The 24611-nt window shown below is 37.1% G+C and overlaps 1 protein-coding gene across 2 annotated transcripts in view; it reads right to left on the bottom strand.

Moving 5' to 3' along the window:
* The window catches only part of TMPRSS15 (transmembrane serine protease 15), a 140973-nt gene that overhangs the window by 83368 nt on the left and 32994 nt on the right, over window positions 1-24611 (bottom strand). For both annotated transcript variants that reach the window (XM_055417759.2, XM_088837087.1), the window contains 4 exons: window positions 24137-24248; window positions 14040-14146; window positions 6041-6181; window positions 5194-5343 (listed from right to left, as the gene is read on the bottom strand). In XM_055417759.2, the coding sequence (XP_055273734.2) occupies window positions 5194-5343; window positions 6041-6181; window positions 14040-14146; window positions 24137-24248 (510 nt within the window). The remainder of the gene's footprint in view (window positions 1-5193; window positions 5344-6040; window positions 6182-14039; window positions 14147-24136; window positions 24249-24611) is intronic.

The raw sequence follows: 24611 nt of genomic DNA, 5'->3' as shown, positions 1-24611 counted from the left end.
ACATTTAATATGTGTTTTTTGAATTGAATTGAAATCTCAATAGTAAAATGTATTATAGGATTGATTTTGTCTAAGAAAATTGTCAAAAGCATGAATTTCTATTCTGTCCTCTTTGTAATTTTCTTTGTTTTTTAAACGGCTTCCCTGGTAGCTCAGCTGGTAAGATCAAAAGCAATGCACCTGTGTTGCTTTTTTGAATTGAATCCACCTGCAATGCAGGAGACTCTGGTTCGATTCCTGGGTCTAGAAGATATGCTGGAGAAGGGAGAGGCTACCCACTCCAGTATTCTTGAGCTTCCCTGGTGGCTCAGCTGGTAAAGAATCCACCTGCAATGTGGAGACCTGGGTTCTATCCCTGGGTTGGGAAGATCCCCTGGAGAAGGGAAAGGCTACCCAATCCAGTATTCTGGCCTGGAGAATTCCATGGACTCCATGGGGCTGCAAAGAGTTGGACGTGACTGAGCAACTTTCACTTTCACTTTACTTTGTAAGATCCATATTACATCTGGATTTGTAGTTAGATCTGCTTCATTGACAATGCTAAAACCTTTGACTGCATGGATCACAACAAATTGTGGAAAATTCTTAAAGCAATGGGAATACCAGACCACCTGTCTATCTCCTGAGAAACCTGTATGCAGGTCAAGAAGCAACAGACAGGACATGGAACAACAGATTAGTTCAAAATTTGGAAAGGAGTATGACATGGCTATATATTGTCACCTTGCTTATTTAACGTATATGCAGAGTAAATCACTGAAATGCTGGGCTGGATGAATCACAAGTTGAAATCAGATTCTTGGGTGAAATATTAATAACCTCAGATAGGCAGATAATATCATTCTAATGGCAGAAGGTGAAGAGTAACTAAAAAACTTCCTGATGAGGGTTAAAAGAAAAGTGAAAAAGCTGGTTTAAAGCTCAACATTTAAAAAACTATTAATAAGATCATGGCATCCAGTTCCATCACTTCATGGCAAATGGCAGGAAAAAAAGTGGAAGCAGTGACAGATTTTATTGTCTTGGGCTTCAAAATCACTGAGGACAGTGATTACAGTCATGAAATTAAAAGACACTTTCTCCTTGGAAGGAAAGCTATGACAAACTGTTACAACATATTAAAAAGTAGAGATATAACTTTGCTGAAATAGTCCATCTAATCAAAGCTATGGTTTTTTGCATCTAAAGCTGAAACTGCAATACTTTGGCCACCTCATGCGACGAGTTGACTCACTGGAAAAGACTCTAATGCTGGGAAAGGTTGGGGGCGGGAGGAGAAGGGGACGACGGAGAATGAGATGGCTGGATGGCATCACCGACTCTGTGGACATGAGTTTGAGTGTACTCCGGGAGTTGGTGATGGACAGGGAGGCCTGGCGTGCTGTGATTCATGGGGTCACGGAGAGTAGGACACGACTGAGTGACTGATCTGATCTGATGGATGTGAGAGTTGGACGATTTTAAAGAAAGCTGAGCACCAAAAAATTGATGCTTTTAATTGTAGTGATGGAGGACTCTTCAGAGTCTCTTGAAAAGAAAGGAGATCAAACCAGTAGATCCTAAAGGAAATCTACCCTGAATATTCATTGGAAAGACTGAAGTTGAAGTTCCAATACTTTGGCCACCTGATGTGAAGAGCTGACTCATTGGTAAAAGACCCTGATGCTGGGAAAAAATAAAGGCAAAAGAAGAGGGGGTGAGAGAGGATGAGACGGTTAGATAACAACTCAGTGGACATGAATCTCAGCAAACTCTGGGAGACAGTGAAGGACAGGGAAGGCTGGTGTGCTGCGGACCATGGGGTCGAAATGAGTCAGACACAACTTAGTGACTGAACAACAATAACAAATATTATGAATATATGCATCCAAGGTTTATGTGATTGGTCTTTTCACTACAAGTTCCTTATCCCCTAATAATCCCCAATAATTTCTGGTCTTCTCAGTCAAATTGTATTATCTTAATATTTCCACCTGAAATCCAGTTCTAATGTCTCACTTTCGTGGCAAATATACTTACAAAACATCACCTTTCCCTTCAGTTCAGTTGCTCAGTTGTGTCTGACTCTTTGCGACCCCATGGACTGCAGCACACCAGGCCTCCCTGTCCATCACCAACTCCCAGAGTTTACCCAAACTCATGTCCATTGAGTCGGTGATGCCATCCAGCCATCTCATCCTCTAGGACCATGCTTTAGAATCAGTTCTTCCATAGTTTTTCTCATATGGTATGAATGGTGGTCTCCTTCCTGCCCCCAATATGCTGAAACCCTAAATCCCAATGTGATGAGAGTGGAAATGGGTCCTTTGGAAGGTAATCACTTCATGAAGGTGGAGCCCTCTTGATGGTATAAGTAATCTTGTAAGAAGAGACAGGAGAAATCTCTCTCTTACGTTCTCTCTCTCTGCTACGTGAGGATATAGTAAGAAGGCTGGTGTCTGTGAACCAAGAGAAGGGCTCCCAACAGAACCACAACATGCTGGCAACCTGACCTCGGACTTCCTATCTTCAGAATTGTGAAAAATAAATATTTATTGTTTAAGAAACCCAATCTCTAGAATTCAGTTATAGCAACCTGAACAGTCTAAGAAGGCTTATCAGAAGTAAATCTGCCTCGTTATCTGTATTTCAAGATAGTATGATATTGATCTATTGAAAAGTCTTAAAAAACTAATTTCAGCAAAGCTGCAAGGCACAAGGTCAATATCCAAAATCAACTGGATTTCTATCCACTAGCAGTGAACAATGAGAAAATGAAATTAAGGCATAATAGACCAAAGTAGGGAAAACCACTAGACCATTCAGATATGACCTAAATCAAATCCCTTATGATTATACAGTGGAACTGAGAAATAGATTTAAGGGACTAGATCTAATAGATAGAGTGCCTGATGAACTCTGGACGGAGGTTTGTGACATTGTACAGGTGACAGGGATCAAGACCATCCCCATGGAAAAGAAATGCAAAAAAGCAAAATGGCTGTCTCAGGAGGCCTTACAAATAGCTGTGAAAAGAAGAGAAGCCAAAAGCAAAGGAGAAAAGGAAAGATATAAGCATCTGAATGCAGAGTTCCAAAGAATAGCAAGGAGAGATAAGAAAGCCTTCCTCAGTGATCAATGCAAAGAAATAGAAGAAAACAACAGAACAGGAGAGAAACAAGAGATCTCTTCAAGAAAATTAGAGATGCCAAAGGAAAATTTCATGCAAAGATGGGCTCGATCAAGGACAGAAATGGTATGGACCTAACAAAAGCAGAAGATATTAAGAAGAGGTGGCAAGAATACACAGAAGAACTGTACAAAAAAGATCTTCACGACCAAGATAATCATAACATGATCACTGACCTAGAGCCAGACATCTTGGAATGTGAAGTCAAGTGGGCCTTAGAAAGCATCACTATGATCAAAGCTAGTGGAGGTGATGGAATTCCAGTTGAGCTATTTCAAATCTTGAAAGATGATGCTGTGAAAGTGCTGCACTCAATATGCCAGCAAATTTGGAAACCTCAGCAGTGGCCACAGGACTGGAAAAGGTCAGTCTTCATTCCAATCCCAAAGAAAGGCAATGCCAAAGAATGCTCAAACTACTGCACAATTGCACTCATCTCACACGCTAGTAAGGTCATGCTCAAAATTCTCCAAGCCAGATTTCAGCAATATGTGAACCGTGAACTCCCAGATGTTCAAGCTGGTTTTAGAAAAGGCAGAGGCACCAGAGATCAAATTGCCAACATCTGCTGGATCATGGAGAAAGCAAGAGAGTTCCAGAAAACCATCTATTTCTGCTTCATTGACTATGCCAAAGCCTTTGACTGTGTGGACCACAATAAACTGTGGAAAATTCTGAAAGATATGAGAATACCAGACCACCTGACCTGCCTCTTGAGAAACCTGTATGCAGGTCAGGAAGCAACAGTCAGAACTGTACATGGAACAACATACTGGTTCCAAATAGGAAAAGGAGTACGTCAAGGTTGTATATTGTCACCCTGCTTATTTAACTTCTATGCAGAGTACATCATGAGGAACGCTGGGCTGGAAGAAGCACAAGCTGGAATCAAGATTGCTGGGAGAAATATCAATAACCTCAGATATGGAGATGACACCACCCTTATGGAAGAAAGTGAAGAGGAACTCAAAAGCCTCTTGATGAAGGTAAAAGAGGAGAGTGAAAGGTTGGCTTGAAGCTCAACATTCAGAAAACTAAGATCATGGCATCTGGTCACATCACTTCATGGGAAAGAGTTAGGAAAACAGGGGAAACAGTGTCAGACTTTGTTTTTTTGGGCTCCAAAATCACTGCGGATGCTGATTGCAGCCATGAAATTAAAAGACACTCCTTGGAAGGAAAGTTATGACCAACCTTGATAGTATATTAAAAAGCAGAGACATTACTTTGCCAACCAAGGTCCGTCTAGTCAAGGCTATGGTTTTTCCTGTGGTCATGTATGGATGTGAGAGTTGGACTGTGAAGAAAGCTGATCGCCGAAGAATTGATGCTTTTGAACTGTGGTGCTGGAGAAGACTCTTGAGAGTCCCTTGGACTGCAAGGAGATCCAACCAGTCCATTCTAAAGGAGATCAATCCTGGGTTTTCATTGGAAGGACTGATGCTAAAAGTGAAACTGCAATACTTTGGCCACCTCATGCAACGAGTTGACTCACTGTAAAAGACTCTGATGCTGGGAAATATTGGGGGCGGGAGGAGAAGGGGATGACAGAGAATGAGATGGCTGGATGGCATCACCGACTCAGTGGACATGAGTTTGAGTGAACTCCGGGAGTTGGTGATGGACAGGGAGGCCTGGAGTGTTGTGATTCATGGGGTCGCGGAGAGTCGGATATGACTGAGCGACTGAACTGAACTGAGACCAAAGTTCAGAAAAGTTAATTACCTCCCACAAGTCCACTTAGTTAATAATAAGTGGCAAATCTAGGGCGACAACCCAAGTCTCTGTCTCTAATGGCCTCTGTGTTCTTTTCAACATTTCGTGAATATATAAAGTAAAAAATATATTTCTTGAAATACTTTTACTTGCCTAATTGATACAATTTTCAGTTAAATTTATTTTATTAGTCCATGATTTAAAAAAACTGAAGAAAAAAAGGTCTTACATTTAATACTGCTCAATTTGAACTGTGGAACAAGATGCCACACTTTTTTCTTGGTTTCTGAATTAAATATGAATTATACCTGACTCATTGCCAAAAGTGTGGTCAAAAGTTGGTCCAGTAGATGGAGGAAAGGTGCTTCCCTGAGTTCTTTCCCACTCATTGTCATCATTTAGATCCTGGATCCAGAAACAGAAGCCATCTTCAAAATTACAGTTGATTTTCTCATAATCTGTAAATTAAAAATTTTTTTCAAATTGAGTCAACATCATGACTAATTATAATAGATTGAATTGAAAATAATATATTCCCCTACAGTTTACAATCAAGTGGCATGCACAGAATTATTTTTTTTAAATTAATGCTGGCTGTTTAATTGATTTAGTTAAAAATAAAAAAAAAAACAAGACAGCTTTTGTTGCCAACAGTGTTAATATGTTTCTTATGCCCCATTAGGGTTTTTGCCCAGACAAGCCTTTTGTTCTTATTGTTCTTTAAATTTTATAGCTTACCTTTGTTGACTTCCCTGCATAAACTTGGTCCCCATTTTTATCTCCCCTTATCTATTTACTAAATTTAATACTCTGGTCAAAACTGAATTGATGTGGAACATTCTCAGAATTAGTTTTATGCTAATTTTTAATCTTTGAATACTTGCAGTATATAAAAGTTTAATTTAATTTTTCTATTGATTTATATATTTTTTCGAATTGGTTATTTCATTGTTTTGAAGGATGTGAGTGATTTTCTAAATTCTCATTTCTTTCCAAGCATGAAGTGGAGAAAGGTATACGTAAAAGATACTCATTGAAAAACAATGAAACAGACAATGATCCTTTTCTAAAATATTAGGTTCTGTTGCTTTTAAAATTTCATTACAGCATTAAAGCACCTGAAGATTCAAAGGCTAAGGAATAAACAGTACTTACTACTAAGCTCTTTGCTGTTAAATGTAGTGTATGTTACTTTGAAGCCGATATAATCACTTTCATCAGATTCTATAAGAAAAGTGGCAGTAACTTGATTTGAAAAAATCCTAATTATGCCAGGATTATTTGACCAGAGAGAAGCTACAAAGAAAAAAATAAAGAATGTTATATGTACACATGTATCTATTCACTTATCTATTGATGTGCTCATCATTCATGTATCCATTCATCATTCTATTGATCTATCAATCTTTTTATCTGATCCTAAGAATAACTGAAAGCATTAGTCCTGAAATTAATTTATTTGAAATAAAGTGTCCCTTGCTCTATTATAATAATTTTTCAAATTAAAGAACATAAGTTAAAAAGTCATGAAACAAAAAATGACTTTAATACTATCAGTATTTTCCATGCATGCTAACAGGGATTAAACTTCATCAAAATAATATAAATAAGGGTATCTGTTTGTCTCTTCATTTACATAATTGTAGGACCTCAAAAAATCCTAGGCGACATAAGTATTGTTTCTACAGAATTTTTTATTGATCTTGTGTGCTGTGCTTAGTTGCTCAGTCGTGTCCAACTCTTTGTAACTCCATGGACTGTAGCCTGCCATGCTTCTCTGTCCATGGGATTCTCCAGGTAAGAATACTGGAGTGGGTCGCCAGGCCCTCCTCCAGGGGATCTTCCCAACTCCGGGATCGAATCCAGGTCTGCCTCATTGCAGGCATATTCTTTACTGTCTAAGCCACTGGGGAAGCCCATATTAATCTAGTCACTATTTTTTCTAAATTCTAGCTACAAAATATATTATCTTTCTAAATCTTTGATTCTCACTAATTTATATAGTGCTTGAAAAATAAATACTCACATGATGATTTTTTACAAAGCATTGTTATATAATATTTTCTTTTTATAAAAATTTGTTTTTAGCACATAATTCTCAAAGGGGGTGATATTGCCTCTTAGATGGTAAAAAATTATAAATGGTAAAATTTTTCTCAGGGGCAGAAGAAAAATTCTTGTTTAATAATTCTTAAAAATTTATAAATGGTAAAATTTTTATTAGAAGCAGAAGAAAAATTCTTAGATATTCATATAGTACAGGTATAGACAATATCTGAAATATTAAAATTTCATGGGTGAGCAGCTAGGGGTGAAAATGTCTAAAAAGTTTCTTAGTGGGAATAATAAAATAGGGTAGGAAAAAGTAGCTTAAATTTTAGTGTAACAGTTTGAATTGGGTATCAGATTCAAGTTTATGAAAGTTATTATGCTTGCAAGTTGAAGACTTGCCAAATTCAGGCTTAAATTGAAGAAAGTAGGGAAAACCACTAGACCATTCAGGTATGACCTAAATCAAATCCCTTACGATTATACAGTGAAAGTGGGAAATAGATTTAAGGGACTAGATCTGATAGACAGAGTGCCTAATGAACTATGGATGGAGGTTCATGACATTGTACAGGAGGGAGTGATCAATATCAACCCCAAGAAAAGAAATGAAAAAAGCAAAATGGCTGTCTAAGGAGGTCTTACAAATAGCTGTGAAAAGCAAAGGAGAAAAGGAAAGATACCCATTTGAATGCAGAGTTTGTAAGAATAGCAAGGAGAGAGCCTTCCTCAATGATTAGTGCAAAGAAATAGAGGAAAACAATAGAATAGGAACGACTAGAAATTTCTTCAAGAAAATTAGAGATACCAAGGGAATATTTCATGCAAAGATGGGCTCAAAAGGACAGAAATGGTATGACCCTAACAGAAGCAGAAGATATTAAGAAGAGGTGGCAAGAATACAGAGAAGAACTATACAAAAAAATCTTCATGACCCAGATGATCACGATGGTGTGATCCTTCACCTAAAGCCAGACATCCTGGAAAGTGAAGTCAAGTGGGCCGTAGGAAGTATCACTATGAACAAAGCTAGTGGAGGTGATGGAATTCCAGTTGAGTTATTTCAAATCCTAAAAAATGATGCTATGAAAGTGCTGCACTCAATATGCCAGCAAATTTGGAAAACTCAGCAGTGGCCACAGGACAGGAAAAGGTCAGTTTTCATTCCAATCCCAAAGAAAGGCAATGCCAAAGAATGCTCAAACTACCGCACAATTACACTCATCTCACATGCTAGTAAAGTAATGCTCAAAATTCTCCATCCCTGGTTTCAATAATATGTGAACTGTGAGTTTCCAGATGTTCAAGCTGGTTTTAGCAAAGGCAGAAGCACCAGAGATCAAATTGCCAACATCCGCTGGAACATTGAAAAAGCAAGAGAGTTGCAGAAAAAACATCTATTTCTGATTAATTGACTGTGCCAAAGCCTTTGACTGTGTGGATCACAACAAACTGTGGAAAATTCTGAAAGAGACGAGAATACCAGAACACCTCACCTGCCTCTTGAGAAATCTGTATGCAGATCAGGAAGCAACAGTTAGAACTGGACATGAAACAACAGACTAGTTCCAAATAGGAAAAGGAATACGTCAAGGCTGTATATTGTCACCCTGCTTATTTAACTTATATGCAGAGTACCTCATGAAAAACCCTGGACTGGATGAAGCACAAGCTGGAATCAAGATTGCCGGGAGAAATATCAAAAACCTCAGATATGCAGATGATACCACCCTTATGACAGAAAGTGAAGAGGAAATAAAGAGCCTCTTGATGAAAAGTGAGAAAGTTGGCTTGAAGCTCAACATTCAGAAAACTAAGATCATGGCATCTGGTCACATCACTTCATGGCAAAAATGGGGAAACAGTGGAAACAGTGACAGACTTTATTTTGGGGGGCTCCAAAATCACTGTAGATGGTGACTGCAGCCATGAAATTAAAAGATGCTTTCTCCTTGGATGGAAAGTTATGACCAACTTAGACAGCATATTAAAAAGCAGAGGCATTACTTTGCCAACCAAAGTCCGTCTGGTCAAGGCTATGGTTTTTCTAATATTCATGTATGGATGTGAGTGTTGGACTATAAAGAAAGCTGAGCATTGAAGAATTGATGCTTATGAACTGCGGTGTTGGAGAAGACTCCTGAGTGTCCCTTAGACTGCAGGGAGATCCAACCAGTCCATCCTAAAGGAGATCTGTCCTGGGTGTTCATTGGAAGGACGGATGTTGAAGCTGAAACTCCAATACTTTGGCCACCTGATGCAAAGGATTGATTCATCAAAAAAGACCCTGATGCTGGGAAAGATTGAAGGCAGGAGGAGAAGGGGGAGAGAGAGGATGAGATGGTTGGATGGCATCACTGACTCAATGGACATGAGTTTGAGTAAACTCTAGAAGTTGGTGATGGATAGGGAGGCCTGACATGCTGCAGTCCATAGGGTTGCAAAGAGTCGGACATGACTGAACGACTAAACTGAACTGAACCATTTCAATACCCAGCACTGATAGCAACACTAATGAATTTAATATTGTACCTTTATAATTACAACTTAAAGATAACATTTTTGAACTGTCCTGTTAATTTATTCTAATTTACTCTGATTCCCATACGTACCTGGAAATAAGTATTTCCAAATACTTCCTACTGCTCTCTATATCGTCTGTCTTTATGAAATGCCCATCTTCCTCTGAAACTTTTCACAAGAGAACTTTTACATCGTGACTTTATATAAAAATGACTGAAAAATGCCTTTAAAATTTGTTTATACTGACATATTCCTAATCAAGTATGCAATAGCTATTTTGTGGTGTTGGAAACTTGTATTTTCTTATAATTTCTTTACATAATCTGATTTTTATTTTATTAAAATATCTGTTTATTTCCATGTTAAAAAGGCAATTAACTTTATCTGAATTGTAATTTAATAAAAGTAAATTTGTATGTATTTTTCACAGAAAGATACAGAAATATTTAGAAAATAGATAAAAGTATTAGCATATTTATAAAACAAAATACCTTTAAAACTATAAGAAATATTATTGATCTTTATTGATTAACTACTATAATACCATAAAACAAAATACCTTTAAAACTATAAGAAATATTATTGATCTTCATTGATTAACTACTATAATACCATAATATATAAACCTGCTGATTTAAATCAAAAAACACAAAATTTTTAGAGTATATCAGGCCTGTGCTAGAATCTAGAGGTAAGATAGTTTCAGTCAGTTCAGTTCAGTTCAGTTGCTCAGTCGTGTCCGACTCTCCGCGACCCCTGAATCACAGCACGCCAGGCCTCCCTGTCCATCACCAACTCCTGGAGTTCACTCAAACTCATGTCCATAGAGTCAGTGATGCCATCCACCCATCTCATTCTCTGTCGTCCCCTTCTCCTCCCAGCCCCAACCTTTCCCAGCATCAGAGTCTTTTCCAGTGAGTAAACTCGTCGCATGAGGTGGCCAAAGTATTGCAGTTTCAGCTTTAGCATCAGTCTTCCAATGAACACCCAGGATTGATCTCCTTTAGAATGGACTGGTTGGATCTCCTTGCAGTCCAAGGGACTCTCAAGAGTCTTCTCCAGCACCACAGTTCAAAAGCATCCATTCTTCGGCAATCAGCTTTCTTCACAGTCCAACTCTCACATCCATACATGACCACGGGAAAAACCATAGCCTTGACTAGATGGACCTTTGTTGGCAAAGTAATGTCTCTGCTTTTTAATATACTATCAAGGTTGGTCATAACTTTCCTTCCAAGGAGTAAGCGTCTTTTAATTTCATGGCTGCAATCAGCATCTGCAGTGATTTTGGAGCCCCCCAAAAAAGTCTGACACTGTTTTTCCACTGTTTTTCCATCTATTTCCCATGAAGTGATGGGACCAGATGCCATGATCTTTGTTTTCTGAATGTTGAGCTTCAAGCCAACCTTTTCACTCTCTTCTTTCACTTTCATCAAGAGCCTTTTGAGTTCCTCTTCACTTTCTGCCATAAGGGTGGTGTCATCTGCATATCTGAGGTTATTGATATTTCTCCCCGCAATCTTGATTCCAGCTTGTGCTTCTTCTAGCCCAGCGTTCCTCATGATGTACTCTGCATAGAAGTTAAATAAGCAGGGTGACAATATACAGCCTTGACGTACTCCTTTTCCTATTTGGAACCAGTCTGTTGTTCCATGTACATTTCTGACTGTTGCCTCCTGACATGCATACAGGTTTCTCAAGAGGCAGGTCAGGTGGTCTGGTATTCTCATCTCTTTCAGAATTTTCCACAGTTTATTGTGATCCACACAGTCAAAGGCTTTGGCATAGTCAATGAAGCAGAAATAGATGTTTTTCTGGAACTCTCTTGCTTTCTCCATGATCCAGCGGATGTTGGCAATTTGATCTCTGATGCCTCTGCCTTTTCTAAAACCTGCTTGAACATCTGGGAGTTCACGGTTCACATATTGCTGAAGCCTGGCTTGGAGAATTTTGAGCATGACTTTACTAGCGTGTGAGATGAGTGCAATTGTGCGGTAGTTTGAGCATTCGTTGCCATTGCCTTTCTTAGGGATTGGAATGAAGACTAACCTTTTCCAGTCCTGTGGCCACTGCTGAGCTTTCCAAATTTGCTGGCATATTGAGGGCAGCACTTTCACAGCATCATCTTTTAAGATTTGAAATAGCTCAATTGGAATTCCATCACCTCCACTAGCTTTGATCGTAGTGATGCTTTCTAAGGCCCACTTGACTTCACATTCCAAGATGTCTGGCTCTAGGTCAGTGATCATGTTATCGTGACTATCTTGGTCGTGAAGATCTTTTTTGTACAGTTCTGTGTATTCTTGCCACCTCTTCTTAATATTTTCTGCTTCTGTTAGGTCCATACCATTTCTGTCCTTTATCGAGGCCATCTTTGCATGAAATGTTCCCTTGGAATCTCTAATTTTCTTGAAGAGGTCTCTTGTTTTTCCTATTCTGTTGTTTTCCTCTATTTCTTTGCATTGATCACTGAGGAAGGCTTTCTTATCTCTCCTTTCTATTCTTTGGACCTCTGCATTCAGATGCTTATATCTTTCCTTTTCTCCTTTGCTTTTCACTTCTCTTCTTTTCACAGCTATTTTTAAGGCCTCCTGAAAGACCCTAAAAACCAAACAACTATCTATTTATTATAATTTAAATTAGTTTTCTTGTTTTTTTTTTTTTTCTATTTTCTATTTGGATATTTAGTTTTCTTATTGGATATTTGTGGTAATTACTTATGCATTATTCATATCACTATATCTAATAACTGTAGGATTTTGTTATACATTTCTGATGATCTAAGCATGTGAAAACAAGTAAAAATAGCATTCAGGCAAATTGTAGCTGAAGAGAAGACAGCATGAGGGTAATTTCACCTACCACTTTTGGCCAGGAAACATTTATGAATTTAGTTTTATCATCCATAAAATAAAGATTATAACAACACCTATGTAATATAGTTTACAGGAGCATTTTTTGGATTTAAGGTAATGATTAGTCTACTTTGAATATTTCAAGTGATCAAAGTATGCTAAATTTTATTATTAACATCACATTAGTCCTTGGAGAAATTTATATGAGCTGGCTTATTTGTTCAGCTATGTAAATATTTATGTTGACATAATTTGAATGAACTTGATTTACCAACTACAGAAATAAGTAGATTATGAAATGACTGGCCCATTTATTTAAGCCAAATGTGACTTACCATGAGTTCATCTGTTTTATGTATACTCATTATTATATTTGTACTTGGAGCTTTTAAAGCACAATGAATTAATTCACTGTGTTTGAAGTCAAGAGTGTTCGGATCTGATTTCTATCTGCAACACTAACTACCTTTGTGGACTTGTGGTCATTTAACTTCTTGGACATCACTTTCCTCTCTTGTAAGGCATATTTTGCAGATGTATTAAAAATGTTAAATAAGATATCCACACAGAGCCCTCAGTGTGTTAAGTGCCATATTGAAAGCACCCAATAAAAGTATGTGTTACTATCATATGCTCAAATATTTCTCAGATCAATAAGTCAATCAAAGCATGTATTAGATAGGATCTACTTTTCATTACTCATAGCTTCAATTTAAAATCCAAAATTATATATATATATGCAGCTTGGTTTCCCTAGTGGCTCAGCAGTAAAAAAATCCACCTGCAATGCAGGAGCTGCAGGAAACACAGATTCAATCCCTAAGTCAGGAAGATCCCCTGGAGGAGGGCATGGCAACCCACTCCAGCATTCTTGCCTGGAGAATTCCATGGACAGAGATGCCTGGCGGGCTACAGCCGATGGGATCGTGAAGAGTCAGACACGACTGAAATGACTTGTCACTCACGAATATATGCAGCTATTATTTAAACTTTAATAAGAGATATCACTTGTAACCTCGTCTGAGCTCTGCACTTGATTATTTCTCAAAAGTGTGAGGAAACTAGTTATTCCCTGGATTTCACTGCCACATTCATCCTTCTTTTATTTCCTCCCTCATTCCTATTTTATTTTCACTCCTATGTTTTTGGCTGCCATGAATAGGTCTATGCACTTGGGGGCCAGATGATATAAAGTGGGGGTAGCCACACATATATTATTGGTGCTTTCCCTGCCTTTCTCAGCTCCCACTGATGTCTATGTCCACAATGACAAGCGGTCGCACAATAACAATACCACCCACACCGTCCATTTAAAGGGCTTGAATCTTGCTCTAGTCATTGTGTTATCCATTTTATAGTAATAGTCCTGAAAGAGCCTGAGAAGCAGAGTGCACATTAAAAAGAGAAAAAAAAATTTCAAATGTTGAAGAAAAATAGTCATTTTTAGGGTTTGTTTGAATTTTGCTTAATGAGAAGTAGCACTTACAGGGTAGAGTAAAATTCCACATGAAGAAGATCATGTGAAACAGTATCTCTTTTATTACTAAGAAGATTGATTACAGTGAGGACTAAATTATTAATTTTTATAATGAAGGTCACTTTTTCCTTTTAGAAACAAAGTACAAATTCATATTCAGCTCAAAATCAAAGCAAAAGCACAACACTACTCCATCAATTTTGTGCATATTTTCATTTTGATAATGGACTGTACATTTGTTTTAACTTACCTCTTAAAATCTTGCTTGAACCCATTCCTTCATAAATATTTAATACGTCTGCATAATAAGTATTAAAATAATCGAAGTTCAGTTGAATGGAAAGTCCTTGGTTTACACTAAATTAAAAGCAAAAAAAAAAAGATTATTATACATTTAACAGTTGGCACAACTCAATGCATTCTCAAATTTGAATGTATTATTCCAGTTGTAATAAAAATATATAACTTGAGATGGACACTCAACAAATATTTAAATGTAAAGAATGGTATTTGTAACATAATATTGTACTTCAGCTCTCTGGGACTCTTTTAATTTGCATGACTGAAACTCTGTATCCATTGATCAGTAACTCCCCACTGTTTCCACTGTTTACTTTTTGTCTCTATGATTTTGAATGCTTTAGATACTTCATGTATGTGAAATCATGCAAGGTTTGTCCTCCTGTGACTGGTTTATTTCACTTAATATAATGTCCTTAAGGTGCGACCATGTTATCACAGGTTTTTCTTCTGCTGCAAAGATAGGATTTCCCTCTTTTAATGACTGAATAATATTCCACTGTATTTATAGTGAAACCATAGTTTCTTTATCCATTTATCTGTCAATAATCATTTAGGCTAGTAATAAATGTTTTAGGCTCTTTAGGCTGTTTCTACTTCTTGGCTATTGTGAATAATGCTATAATGAACATTGGAGTGTGTATGTTTTAGAGATCTTGATTTCAATTGTTTTGAATACATACTCAAAGAAATCAGATTTCTAGATCATATAGTAGTTCTATTTTTATGTCTTTAGGGAAATTTCATACTTCTTTCTATAATGACTATACTATTTTACATTCCAATTAACAGCACACTAGTGTTCCAGTTTTTCCACATCCTCACCAATACTTATAATATTCTGATTTTTTTGATAATGACCATTATTTTGATTTGCATTTCCATAATGATTATCGATGTTGAGCAATGCCTGCTGACCATTCGTTTGTCTTTTTTAGAAAAGAAATATATATTGAGAGCTTTGCCCGATGTTTATTTAGTTTATTTTGCTATTGAGCTTTGAAGGAGTTCCTTATATATTTTGGATATTAACACCTTGTTAGAAAATGGTTTGCAAATATTTCCTTCCATTCCTCAGGTTACCTTTTCATGCTACTGTTTCCTTTACTGTATGGAAGGTTTTTAATGAGATGTACTGCCACTTGTTGATTTTTGCTTTGGTTGCCTGTGCTTTTGTTTACAAATTCAGGAAATCATTGTGAAGACCAAAGCTATGAAGTTTTCTTTCCATATTTTCTTCTATGAGATTTATCATTTCAGGTCTTATGTTTAAACCTTTAATTAATTTTGAGTTGGCTCTGTGGATGGTGTAAGATAAAGGCAAATTTTGTTCTGCATCAGAGTATCTAGTTTTACCAACACCATTTGTTGAAGAGACAACTGTTTCCCCATTGTGTGGTTTTGCCATCCTTGTTAAAGATGATTTGATCATATATGTGTGGGCTATTTCTGTCCTCTCTGTTCTTCTTCATTGGTCTATATGTCTATTTTTATGCTGGAACTATACTTACTGATTACCGTAGCTTTGTAATATAGTTTGAAATCAAGACATGTGAGGATTTGTTCTCTTTCTCAAAATTGTTTTAGCTATTTTGGGTCCTTTGTGATTTAATGTGAATTTTAGGATTATTTTTTCCAAGTTTTTTAAAAGTTATTGGGACTTTGATAGGGACTGTGATAAACTTGTAGATCATTTTCAGTAGTATGGACATTGTTATATTACATTATTATATTTTAATGACATTATCTTCCAATTCATAAATGTGAGATGCCTTTCCATTTGTCTTTAAATTACGTCAGCCATGTTTAATTATTTTCACTGTTTAAAACTTTTGCCTCCTTAAGTTTATTCATAAGTGTTACACTTTATTCTTTTCACTGCTATTGTAAATGGGATTGTTTTCTTGATTTTCTTTTTGCATGCTAAGTGTGTAGAAACACAAGTGATATTTCTATGTGAATTTTTGTATCCTGTAACTTTTCTTAATTATTTTATTATTCTTAACAATTTTTTCTCTTTTTTTTGGTGAAATTTATGGTTTTCTATATATAAGATCTTGTCCTCTGTGAACAGATATTTTTACATCTTTCTTTCTTATTTGGATACACTGCATTTTTTTTCCCTTGCTTAATTCTTCTGCTTAGAACTTCCAGTACTATGTTGAGTAAAAGTGGTGAGAGGGGGCATCTTTGTTTTATTCCTGATCTTAGAGGAAAAGTCTTTACTTTTTCATCAGTTAGTGTGATATCAATCTGGGCTTTGTCTTATATGGCCTTTACTCCATTTAGGTAATTTTCTTCTATTCCTAGTTTACTGAGTGTTTATTTTTTTATCATGAAAGACTATTGAATTTGGTCAAGAGCTTTATCTGCATATATTGAGAATATCCTGTGATTTTTATCTTTCAATCTGTTAATAATGGTATATCAAATTGACTGATTTTTATATATTGAAACATCCTTGCACTCGAGAGATGACCGTCAATTGGTGATGGTGTATGATTCCTTTAATTTGCCATTGTGTGTGGTTTGCTAGTATTTTGCTTAAGGATTTGTGAATTTATGTTAATATTTGTCAGGGGTCTTGGACTGGAGTTTTCTTTTCTTCAGGTGACTTTCTATGACTTTGGTATCAAAGTAAATACTCCTTCTTTTTAAGTTATGAAAGAATTTGAGAAAGATTAGTATGAACTCATCTTTAAATATTTGGTAGAATTCACCAGTAAAACCATTGTGTTGCAGTATTTTGTTGGGTGGTCTTTTGTTACTGATTCAGTTTTCTTAATAGTAATTGGTCTGCTGAGATCTCTATTTCTTTGTGAGTCAATCTGAATAGATCATATGGTTCTAGGAATTTATCCCTTTCTTCTAGGTTAACCCACTTCGCACTGCTTTTTCTCTATTCCCATAAGGTTTGGTAGTTTTTGTTTGTTTGTTTTCATTTGCTTCAAGATATTTTCTAATTTCCTTTTTGATTTTCTGAGATCCGTTGACTATTCCAAAGCAATTCGAGGCTCACGATACCAAAGAAGGGCAATGACAAAGAATGCTCAAACTACCGCACTCATTTCACATGCTAGCAAGGTCATGATGAAAATCTGCCAAGGCAGGCTTCAAAAGTAAGTGAACTGAGAACTTCCAGATATACAAACTGGATTTAGAAAAGGCAAAGAAACCAGAGATCAAATTGTCAACATCTGTTGGATCACAGAAAACACAAGAGATTTCCAAAAACAAACATCTACTTCTGCTTCATTGACTATGCTAAGCCTTTGTCTGTGTGGCTCATAACAAACTGCGGAAAATTCTTAAAGAGATGGGAATACCAGACCACCTTACCTGCCTCCTGAGAAACCCGTATGTAGGTCAAGAAACAACAGTTAGAACTGAATATGGAACAACAGACTGGTTTCAAATTGGGAAAGGAGTGTGTCAAGGCTGTATATTGTCATCCTGTTTATTTAACTTATATACAGAGTACCTCATGTGAAATGCCAGGCTGGATGAAACACAAGCTAGAAGCAAGACTGCTGGGAGAAATATCAATAACCTCATACATACAGATGACACCTTTTTCTTATGGCAGAAAACAAAGAGGAACTAAAGAACCTCTTGATGAAGGTGAAAGATGAGAGTGAAAAAGCTGGCTTGAAACTCTTAAAACTCAACATTCAAAAAGTTAAGATCAAGGCATCCGATCCCATCAATTCTTGGCAAATAGATGGGGAAACAATGGAAGCAGTGACAGACTTTATTTTCTTGGGCTCCAAAATAACTGCGGACAGTGACTGCAGTCAAGAAATTAAAAGATGCTTGCTCCTTGGAAGAAAAGCTATGACAATCCTATTCTGTGTATTAGAAAACAGAGACATGACTCTGCCAACAGAGGTCCGTAGAGTCAAAGCTATGGTTTTACCAGTGGTCTTGTACAGATGTGAGAGTTGGACCCTAAAGAAGACTGAGTGCTGAAGAATTGATACTTTTAAACTGTGTTGGAGAAGATTCGTGAGAGTCCCTTGGACTGCAAGATTTTCCTAAAGGAAATAAACCCTGAGTACTCATTGGAAGGACCGATGCTGAAGCTGAAGTTCTGATATTTTGGCCACCTGATGCAGAAAGCTGTTTCATTGGAAAGGCCCTGATGCTGGGAAAGATTGAAGGCAGGAGGAGAAGGGGATGACAGAGGATGAGATGATTGGATGGTATCACTGACTCAAAGGACATGAGTCTGAGCAAGCTCCAGGAGATGGTGAAGGACAGGAAAGCCTGCTGCACTCCCTGGGGTCACAAAGAGTCAGACATGACTGAGCGACTGAAGAACAAGAGGCTGGCAGGTTTCTTCTTTGGTGGTTTCTGTTTCCTGCTCTCTCTGGTGTCTGTAATGTGGGCTGCAGGTTTTCTCTTCCTACCACAGCAAGTCACCCCACTATCCCCCCACTATCCCTTATTCTCTGCAGCCACCAGGTCCTGCAAATTGTGCTGGTTCATATGCTTCCCATTCATGCAAGGTACACACCAGTTGCTGGGGAAGTTGTTGAAATAGCTAGAAAGTTGGGAACTTCCTGCACTTCTTTCTTTTCACCTTTTTAGGGAGAAACCTTGATTTGTTCATCTTTTCCTAATTGTACCAAGTCCTGCTGATCATAGCGAGCTGTACCCACTCCTATTTGTTCTCAGTATCTCTCAGGCATTCAAGCAATGCCAGGTCCATTAGTTATACATATGAGAAGTGAAACTTGTTCCTTTGGAAACTCTTGGAAAAGCCAGGACACTGGGTGCATATTCCACCCTTCTCTTTCCTTCCAAGGAAGAAGTAGAGTTAAGACCTGTGTTGAGCTGTGCTGTGTTGGGGGAAATGCTGCTGCTGCTGCTAAGTCGCTTCAGTCGTGTCCGACTCTGTGCGACCCCATAGACGGCAGCCAACTAGGCTCCTCTGTCCTTGGGATTCTCCAGGCAAGAATACTGGAGTGAGTTGCCATTTCCTTCTCCGGGGGAAATGCTGATGGAGGTTAAAATGAACTTAATCTTCTTGCCCATTTCTTGCAGCTGTTCTTGGCTTTGCACTCACCCAGGGTATGCAACTTCTAAACTGAATTCTGGAATTTTCATAAATATCTTTTGGTCCACACTTCATTGTTAAATTGATACATCTGTGTGGGAACAAAGGTGAGTCATTCCTGACTCTAGAACATTTCCTTTCTCATCTGTATAAAAATTTCCTATGGTGTGATTTATTCATGGCAGGTTAAAAGTTGGGAATACCCTTTATATACATCCTTTTTGCTAAGTCTTGAATAAAATTTGGATCAGTTGCTATATATTTTATCTCTAAACTCTTGATTTGGTTGCATGGTTCAGTTGTTATGATGATCACAATAATCAAACTGCCAATGGCTGATCTACATTATGCTGAATGCCCTGTGGGGAAAGTGTTAAAATTTTAATTTTCAGATTGAGGAAATGTGTCTAAGGCAATGTCTATTTATAATTACATTGTTTCACTGAAGTGTGGGATCAGAAATGTGAATAATTCTTTAGTGTTTTGGAGGAACAATGTTCCCCTGAACTCTTCAAAAAGGAGGAAGTTGAACAGTAGAGCAAATCACGGGTGATAATGTTGAAGCTGGGTAAATACTAAAAGGGTTGATAATAGGGAGATGGCTAATCTCCAAAGACAAGGAGACTGAAAAGACACTTGACTTCAGAGGCTGACTGTGGAGGCTACTGACTGAACCAGGATTCTTGGCCAGAGGCAGGAAAACTTCAGATTTTTGGTAAGTTATCAGTAATAACTCGGTCAATTGAAAAACTGGGGACATTCATCACAAATAAAATAACAATGATAAAGGAAAAAAAATTAAAAATTAAAAGAAAAAAAATTAAGACCAACACACGTATAAACCTTGATAACATCAGCAATAAAAAAATTTTGATATTATCAATTCTATTTAGGATTGTCCTAAAGTCTTAATCAGTGTAAAAAATAAAATTAAATTTAAAATATAATAAAAATCAAGTTAATAAAATAAAAGCTATTATTTGAAAGTTAAAAAAAAACAAATATAGTTAATTTTGAAACTCTGAATTTCACGGTAGGAAAATGTCAAGTTGGAGCACTACCTCATTGTATAAGATTCCTGATGACGGGCTGGAGGCAGGTCTAGAGTTTAGTGTTCAAGGAGTGGGGTTGACAACACTTAAATGGCCATGACCAGCAGTGCAGGATTAAAAGACATCTAAACAGAAATCTAGGTTTTTGGATCTGACCAGTGTTTATTGCCTGGAAAGTGAGGGCAGGGCATGACAGGTTGTTTATTTCTTTAATACTGACATGTGGACTTCAACTGTGGATATCAGATTCAGTGGTTCTGGAGTGGATTAGGGGATGTGTATTTTTATATGCTCCAGGTGTGAGGGCCATTGGAGGAAGATAGGCAGATACAGAGGATGCTGCGCTCATGGGCTATCCTCAGATGTATTTAGTAACCACAGGAGGTTGACAGAGGTGGGAGGAGATCAATATGAGGAGCATGAGATATTCCCAGCCCAGACTGAGAGAAGAACAAAGCAGGTGGTGGCAGCTGTTTAGAAGAATTCCACCATCTAAAGGCCTCTTCAGGGATTGGGGGAAGTGAGCTTGCAAGTGAGACCTTTAGGGAATCCAACATCAAAGAAGACAGATGAAGAAGAATAAGCAGCCCCCTTAGGAATGATTTCTGTTCTTTTAATGAAAGTTTTGGTGTCTCCAGGCAAGAAAATAGTGATTTTTTTTTCAACAATTGATGTTTTTAAGCCTTGAAACTAAGGGATCAAGAAAAGCTCCCTAAGAAACTTCGTGTTCAGAAGCCCTTTACTTTTTCAAAATAGATAACTGAAGGTGGAGGAGAGAAATGAGTGCCTGCTGTATTCTACCTCTGATTCAGAAAACTCAGCTTACTTGCAATAAAACACAGGCAGGTATAAAGGTGAGATTGATTGGTAATTTTGCCATGGCTACCTTATGAAGTTTTTAAGGGAAAGGGTGCTTTTCTAAATGTCATTTTTATAGCTTATATTTTTGTATCAGTAGCTGCTCTTCTTAGAACCCACTTTTATTGAACAAAAATAGAGCACTGTCTTCTACATTTCATGATGATTTTGACCCCTGTAGTTAGAGGCCCTGACCTCTGCAGACGCAGAAATTTTGAGTCTAAAATATTTAGCAATTTGCCTGAGATCGTAGATGTTGAATGTGAGGAGGCCAGGTTTGAAGCCACATAGACCGTCTTCAGCACTCACATCCTTCATCACTGACACCCTGCTACATGTGGCCTTAATATAATTCCAAAATATAGCTTAAGTGTACCATAACCATTTCTCTCCTGGCTACTGGGTCTCCAAGCTTGTAAGAAACATTATTGCTTTTATACCCTACTTTGATCACCATTAGGAAAAACAAACCACCATCTAATGTAATAATCAGTTTGGAGAAGAAAATACACTTAGAAAATTTATATACTTTTAAATAATAATTTTATGATGCAGTACAGTATTTACTTAGAGTAATATTTTAGATTTTGTAGGTTTTAAAAATCATCCCTAATTAATGGTGGATTTCTTAAAATAGGTTTAAAAATTAAGTGATTGAAAGGAAGTAAAAAGAACAGACCATACAAATCTTTAATTAACATAATGTTGATTACACATAAAAAATATTACTATTACAACAAAAATAATATTGTTTATTGTGGTCTGCTTTTAAAACTTCCCTTAAGACTTGGCATAGCTTTACTAAGAAGTGGAGGATGATTAAATATTAATTACATAAAAATTAAATTATTATTATTTAGTATTAATACAGTTCCAAAGATTTCATGAAGAAATCATTGTGCAGTTAGGAATGCTCATAGATCAGTTAGAATTCATTTTATTTCCCTTTTTAAAAGAAGTAATTTTTTTTCTAAGACTCTCTACTGACATTTTAGGTAAGGAATGGAATATTTTTTCATTGTACTAAAAACACTACTAATAGCCATTTATAAATCTTCTTTTTAAATGTGATTTCAGAAATGATATCCTAATATTTTAAAATAAATATTACATTTTTAAAATTTTTCACTTGAGAATTAGAACTGCCATTTTTAATATGCAAAATCTTATCTTTTGCACACAAGTAGTGTGTGCTCTCCCAGGTGGCTCAGTGGTAAAGAATCCCCCTGCCCATGCAGGAGACACAAGTTTGCTTCCTGGGTCAGGAAGATTCCCTGGAGAAGGAAATGACAACCTACTCAAGTATTCTTGCCTGGGAAATATCATAGACAAAGGAGCCTAGTGGGCTATGGTCCATGGGGTAGCAAGAATTGGACACGACTTAGCGACTAAACAACAGCAACAACATGTTGTTTAGAGCACTAAAAAGAAGAAAGTGTGCTTCTAGGTATATCACATAACTTACATGGGGCTGAGCTCCAAAATAGAAATTATTTAAACAGAACAACATGTTCTTTGTTCCCTGAATAATGCCAAGTAAATGTGTTTAGAACAATCTTCCCTTCATACCTCATGTCCTCTCTGGAATATGTCTACACAGGAAAAGAACTCTTGTGAGTATTTATGGGGCCATTTCCTATCACTTGTTTGGCAAGAACCCGAGGCTCTGTCTTTCAATCTTGTTTGATCAGTTGTTATATCGATTCCCCATTTTCTATTGAGTCATCATAATGATTAAAATAAATATATGGTAGGTCAGAGTGGGAAACCAAAATCCCTTCCAGCTGTTAAGAGAGATGAGCTAACTAGAATTCGTTTATCAAAGTGAATTCCATAGAGCATGTGTGTTGAATGCTCTGTGGGGGGAAAATTTCAGTGGCTTAATAGGAAATATACAGCTGACTCTTGAACAATACCGGCTTGAAGAATGTGGGTCCACTTATATGTGGATTTTTTTTTTTTTTTCCAAAAGTGCATACTACAACACTACAGAAACCATAGGGAACTACAGAACAGAGGGCCAAGTATAATGTTATACACAGATTTTGACTGCAGAGGGTGTTGGCCACTCTAATCCTTCTGTTGTTCAAGGTCAACTGTATATTTGGGGGGAGATTAACTTGCATCTGACTTCCCTGGTGGCTCAGAGGTTAAAGCGTCTGCCTCCAATGCAGGAGACCCGGGTTTGATCCCTGGGTTGGGAAGATCCCTGGAGAAGGAAATGGCAACCCACTCCAGTACTCTTGCCTGGAGAATCCCACGGACAGAGGAACCTGGTGGGCTACAGTCCATGGGGTCACAGAGAGTCAGACAGACTGAGCGACTTCACTTTCACTTTACTTGCATCTTAACTTATCTAAGGCCATGAGAAGTCTTGCCCTTTAAAAGATTGCAATGAGCTTATTTCAGTATTGCTTATATTTATTTGAGTACAAATGATACTTCCCTTGGAATATCTGGGAGAAACATTATTCCTCTGTGAAAAATACTTAGGCATATATTAAGGTAGACCATCTATCGGCAGTTTGATTGTTTTGATTATCATAATGATTGCATTCATCAACTGAATTAAGACTTGGAGGTCAAATATATATTAAGTGAACTAAGTGTTATTCAACATACAACAAAGAGGATGAGTATAGAGGGTGTCCCAGATCTTGGTCTGCATGACCAAATCACAACATAGGAGATTTCATACAGATACAAGCATAATGAGAAAGGAGCTATTCTGCAGTCAGGATGCAGCTGAAGGAAATATGGTTTCTTGTGATATACAGATACACAGGTGTGCTGTTCATTTTGGTAGCACTTGATTTGTGACAACCATATGGGGGGAAAAAGAAAAAACTTGCTACAGAGCCCAAAGAGATAGCCCCATTTATAGGGCAAAATTCCTTTTTAAAAGGTTAAGAATGAGAGAGAAACTTCCTGGACCGTATATCAGATGGGAAGACTTTGCTTTGTAGCTAATGGAAACAACTGTCCAGAAAATAAATGCATTACTAAAGATGCTAAGACTTCCTGCATCAGGGAAAGACTTTATGACTTAAGTACATGGAATAAAAGGTGGTTTATTACCGTATAATCCACCGACAAACAGCACTTGTATTATTAGAAGGCTTGGGATAATGGGGAGCCTCAAAGGATCCAGAAGATCCAGTCAACAAAAATCTTCCATCACAAGCTGTGGCTGTGAAAAAAAGGAAATTAATGTCAGACAAAAACCATCTTGGAAACATTTTGCAAATGAAATGGGATTCAAATTGGCTAATGAATCTTCATAGAACACTCATGACTAAATCTATAGGAGGATATTTCACAAAACCAAAATGATCGAATGGAAGTAGATCAAATTTCATGTTTTAAATCTATTACTTAATTTCAGATACTTTTACACAGCCCATCGTATAGTCCATAAAAATAGAAAAGCATTCTATTTTTAAATACACATAAGTAAGTTGCATTTTAGTCTATTCTTTCACATTTGTAAAAAATATATATATCTGAATTATCAACTTCCAATTTAAATAAATAACTACTGTGTTCTTCATTT

The sequence above is a fragment of the Moschus berezovskii genome, chromosome 1, assembly GCF_049115385.1.
Source record: "Moschus berezovskii isolate FMDL1 chromosome 1, NW_MosBer_1.0, whole genome shotgun sequence".
Classification (NCBI taxonomy): Eukaryota; Metazoa; Chordata; class Mammalia; order Artiodactyla; family Moschidae; genus Moschus; species Moschus berezovskii.
The sequence above is the reverse complement of the archived record's forward strand: the minus strand, read 5'-3'. Positions and strand labels throughout refer to the sequence as shown.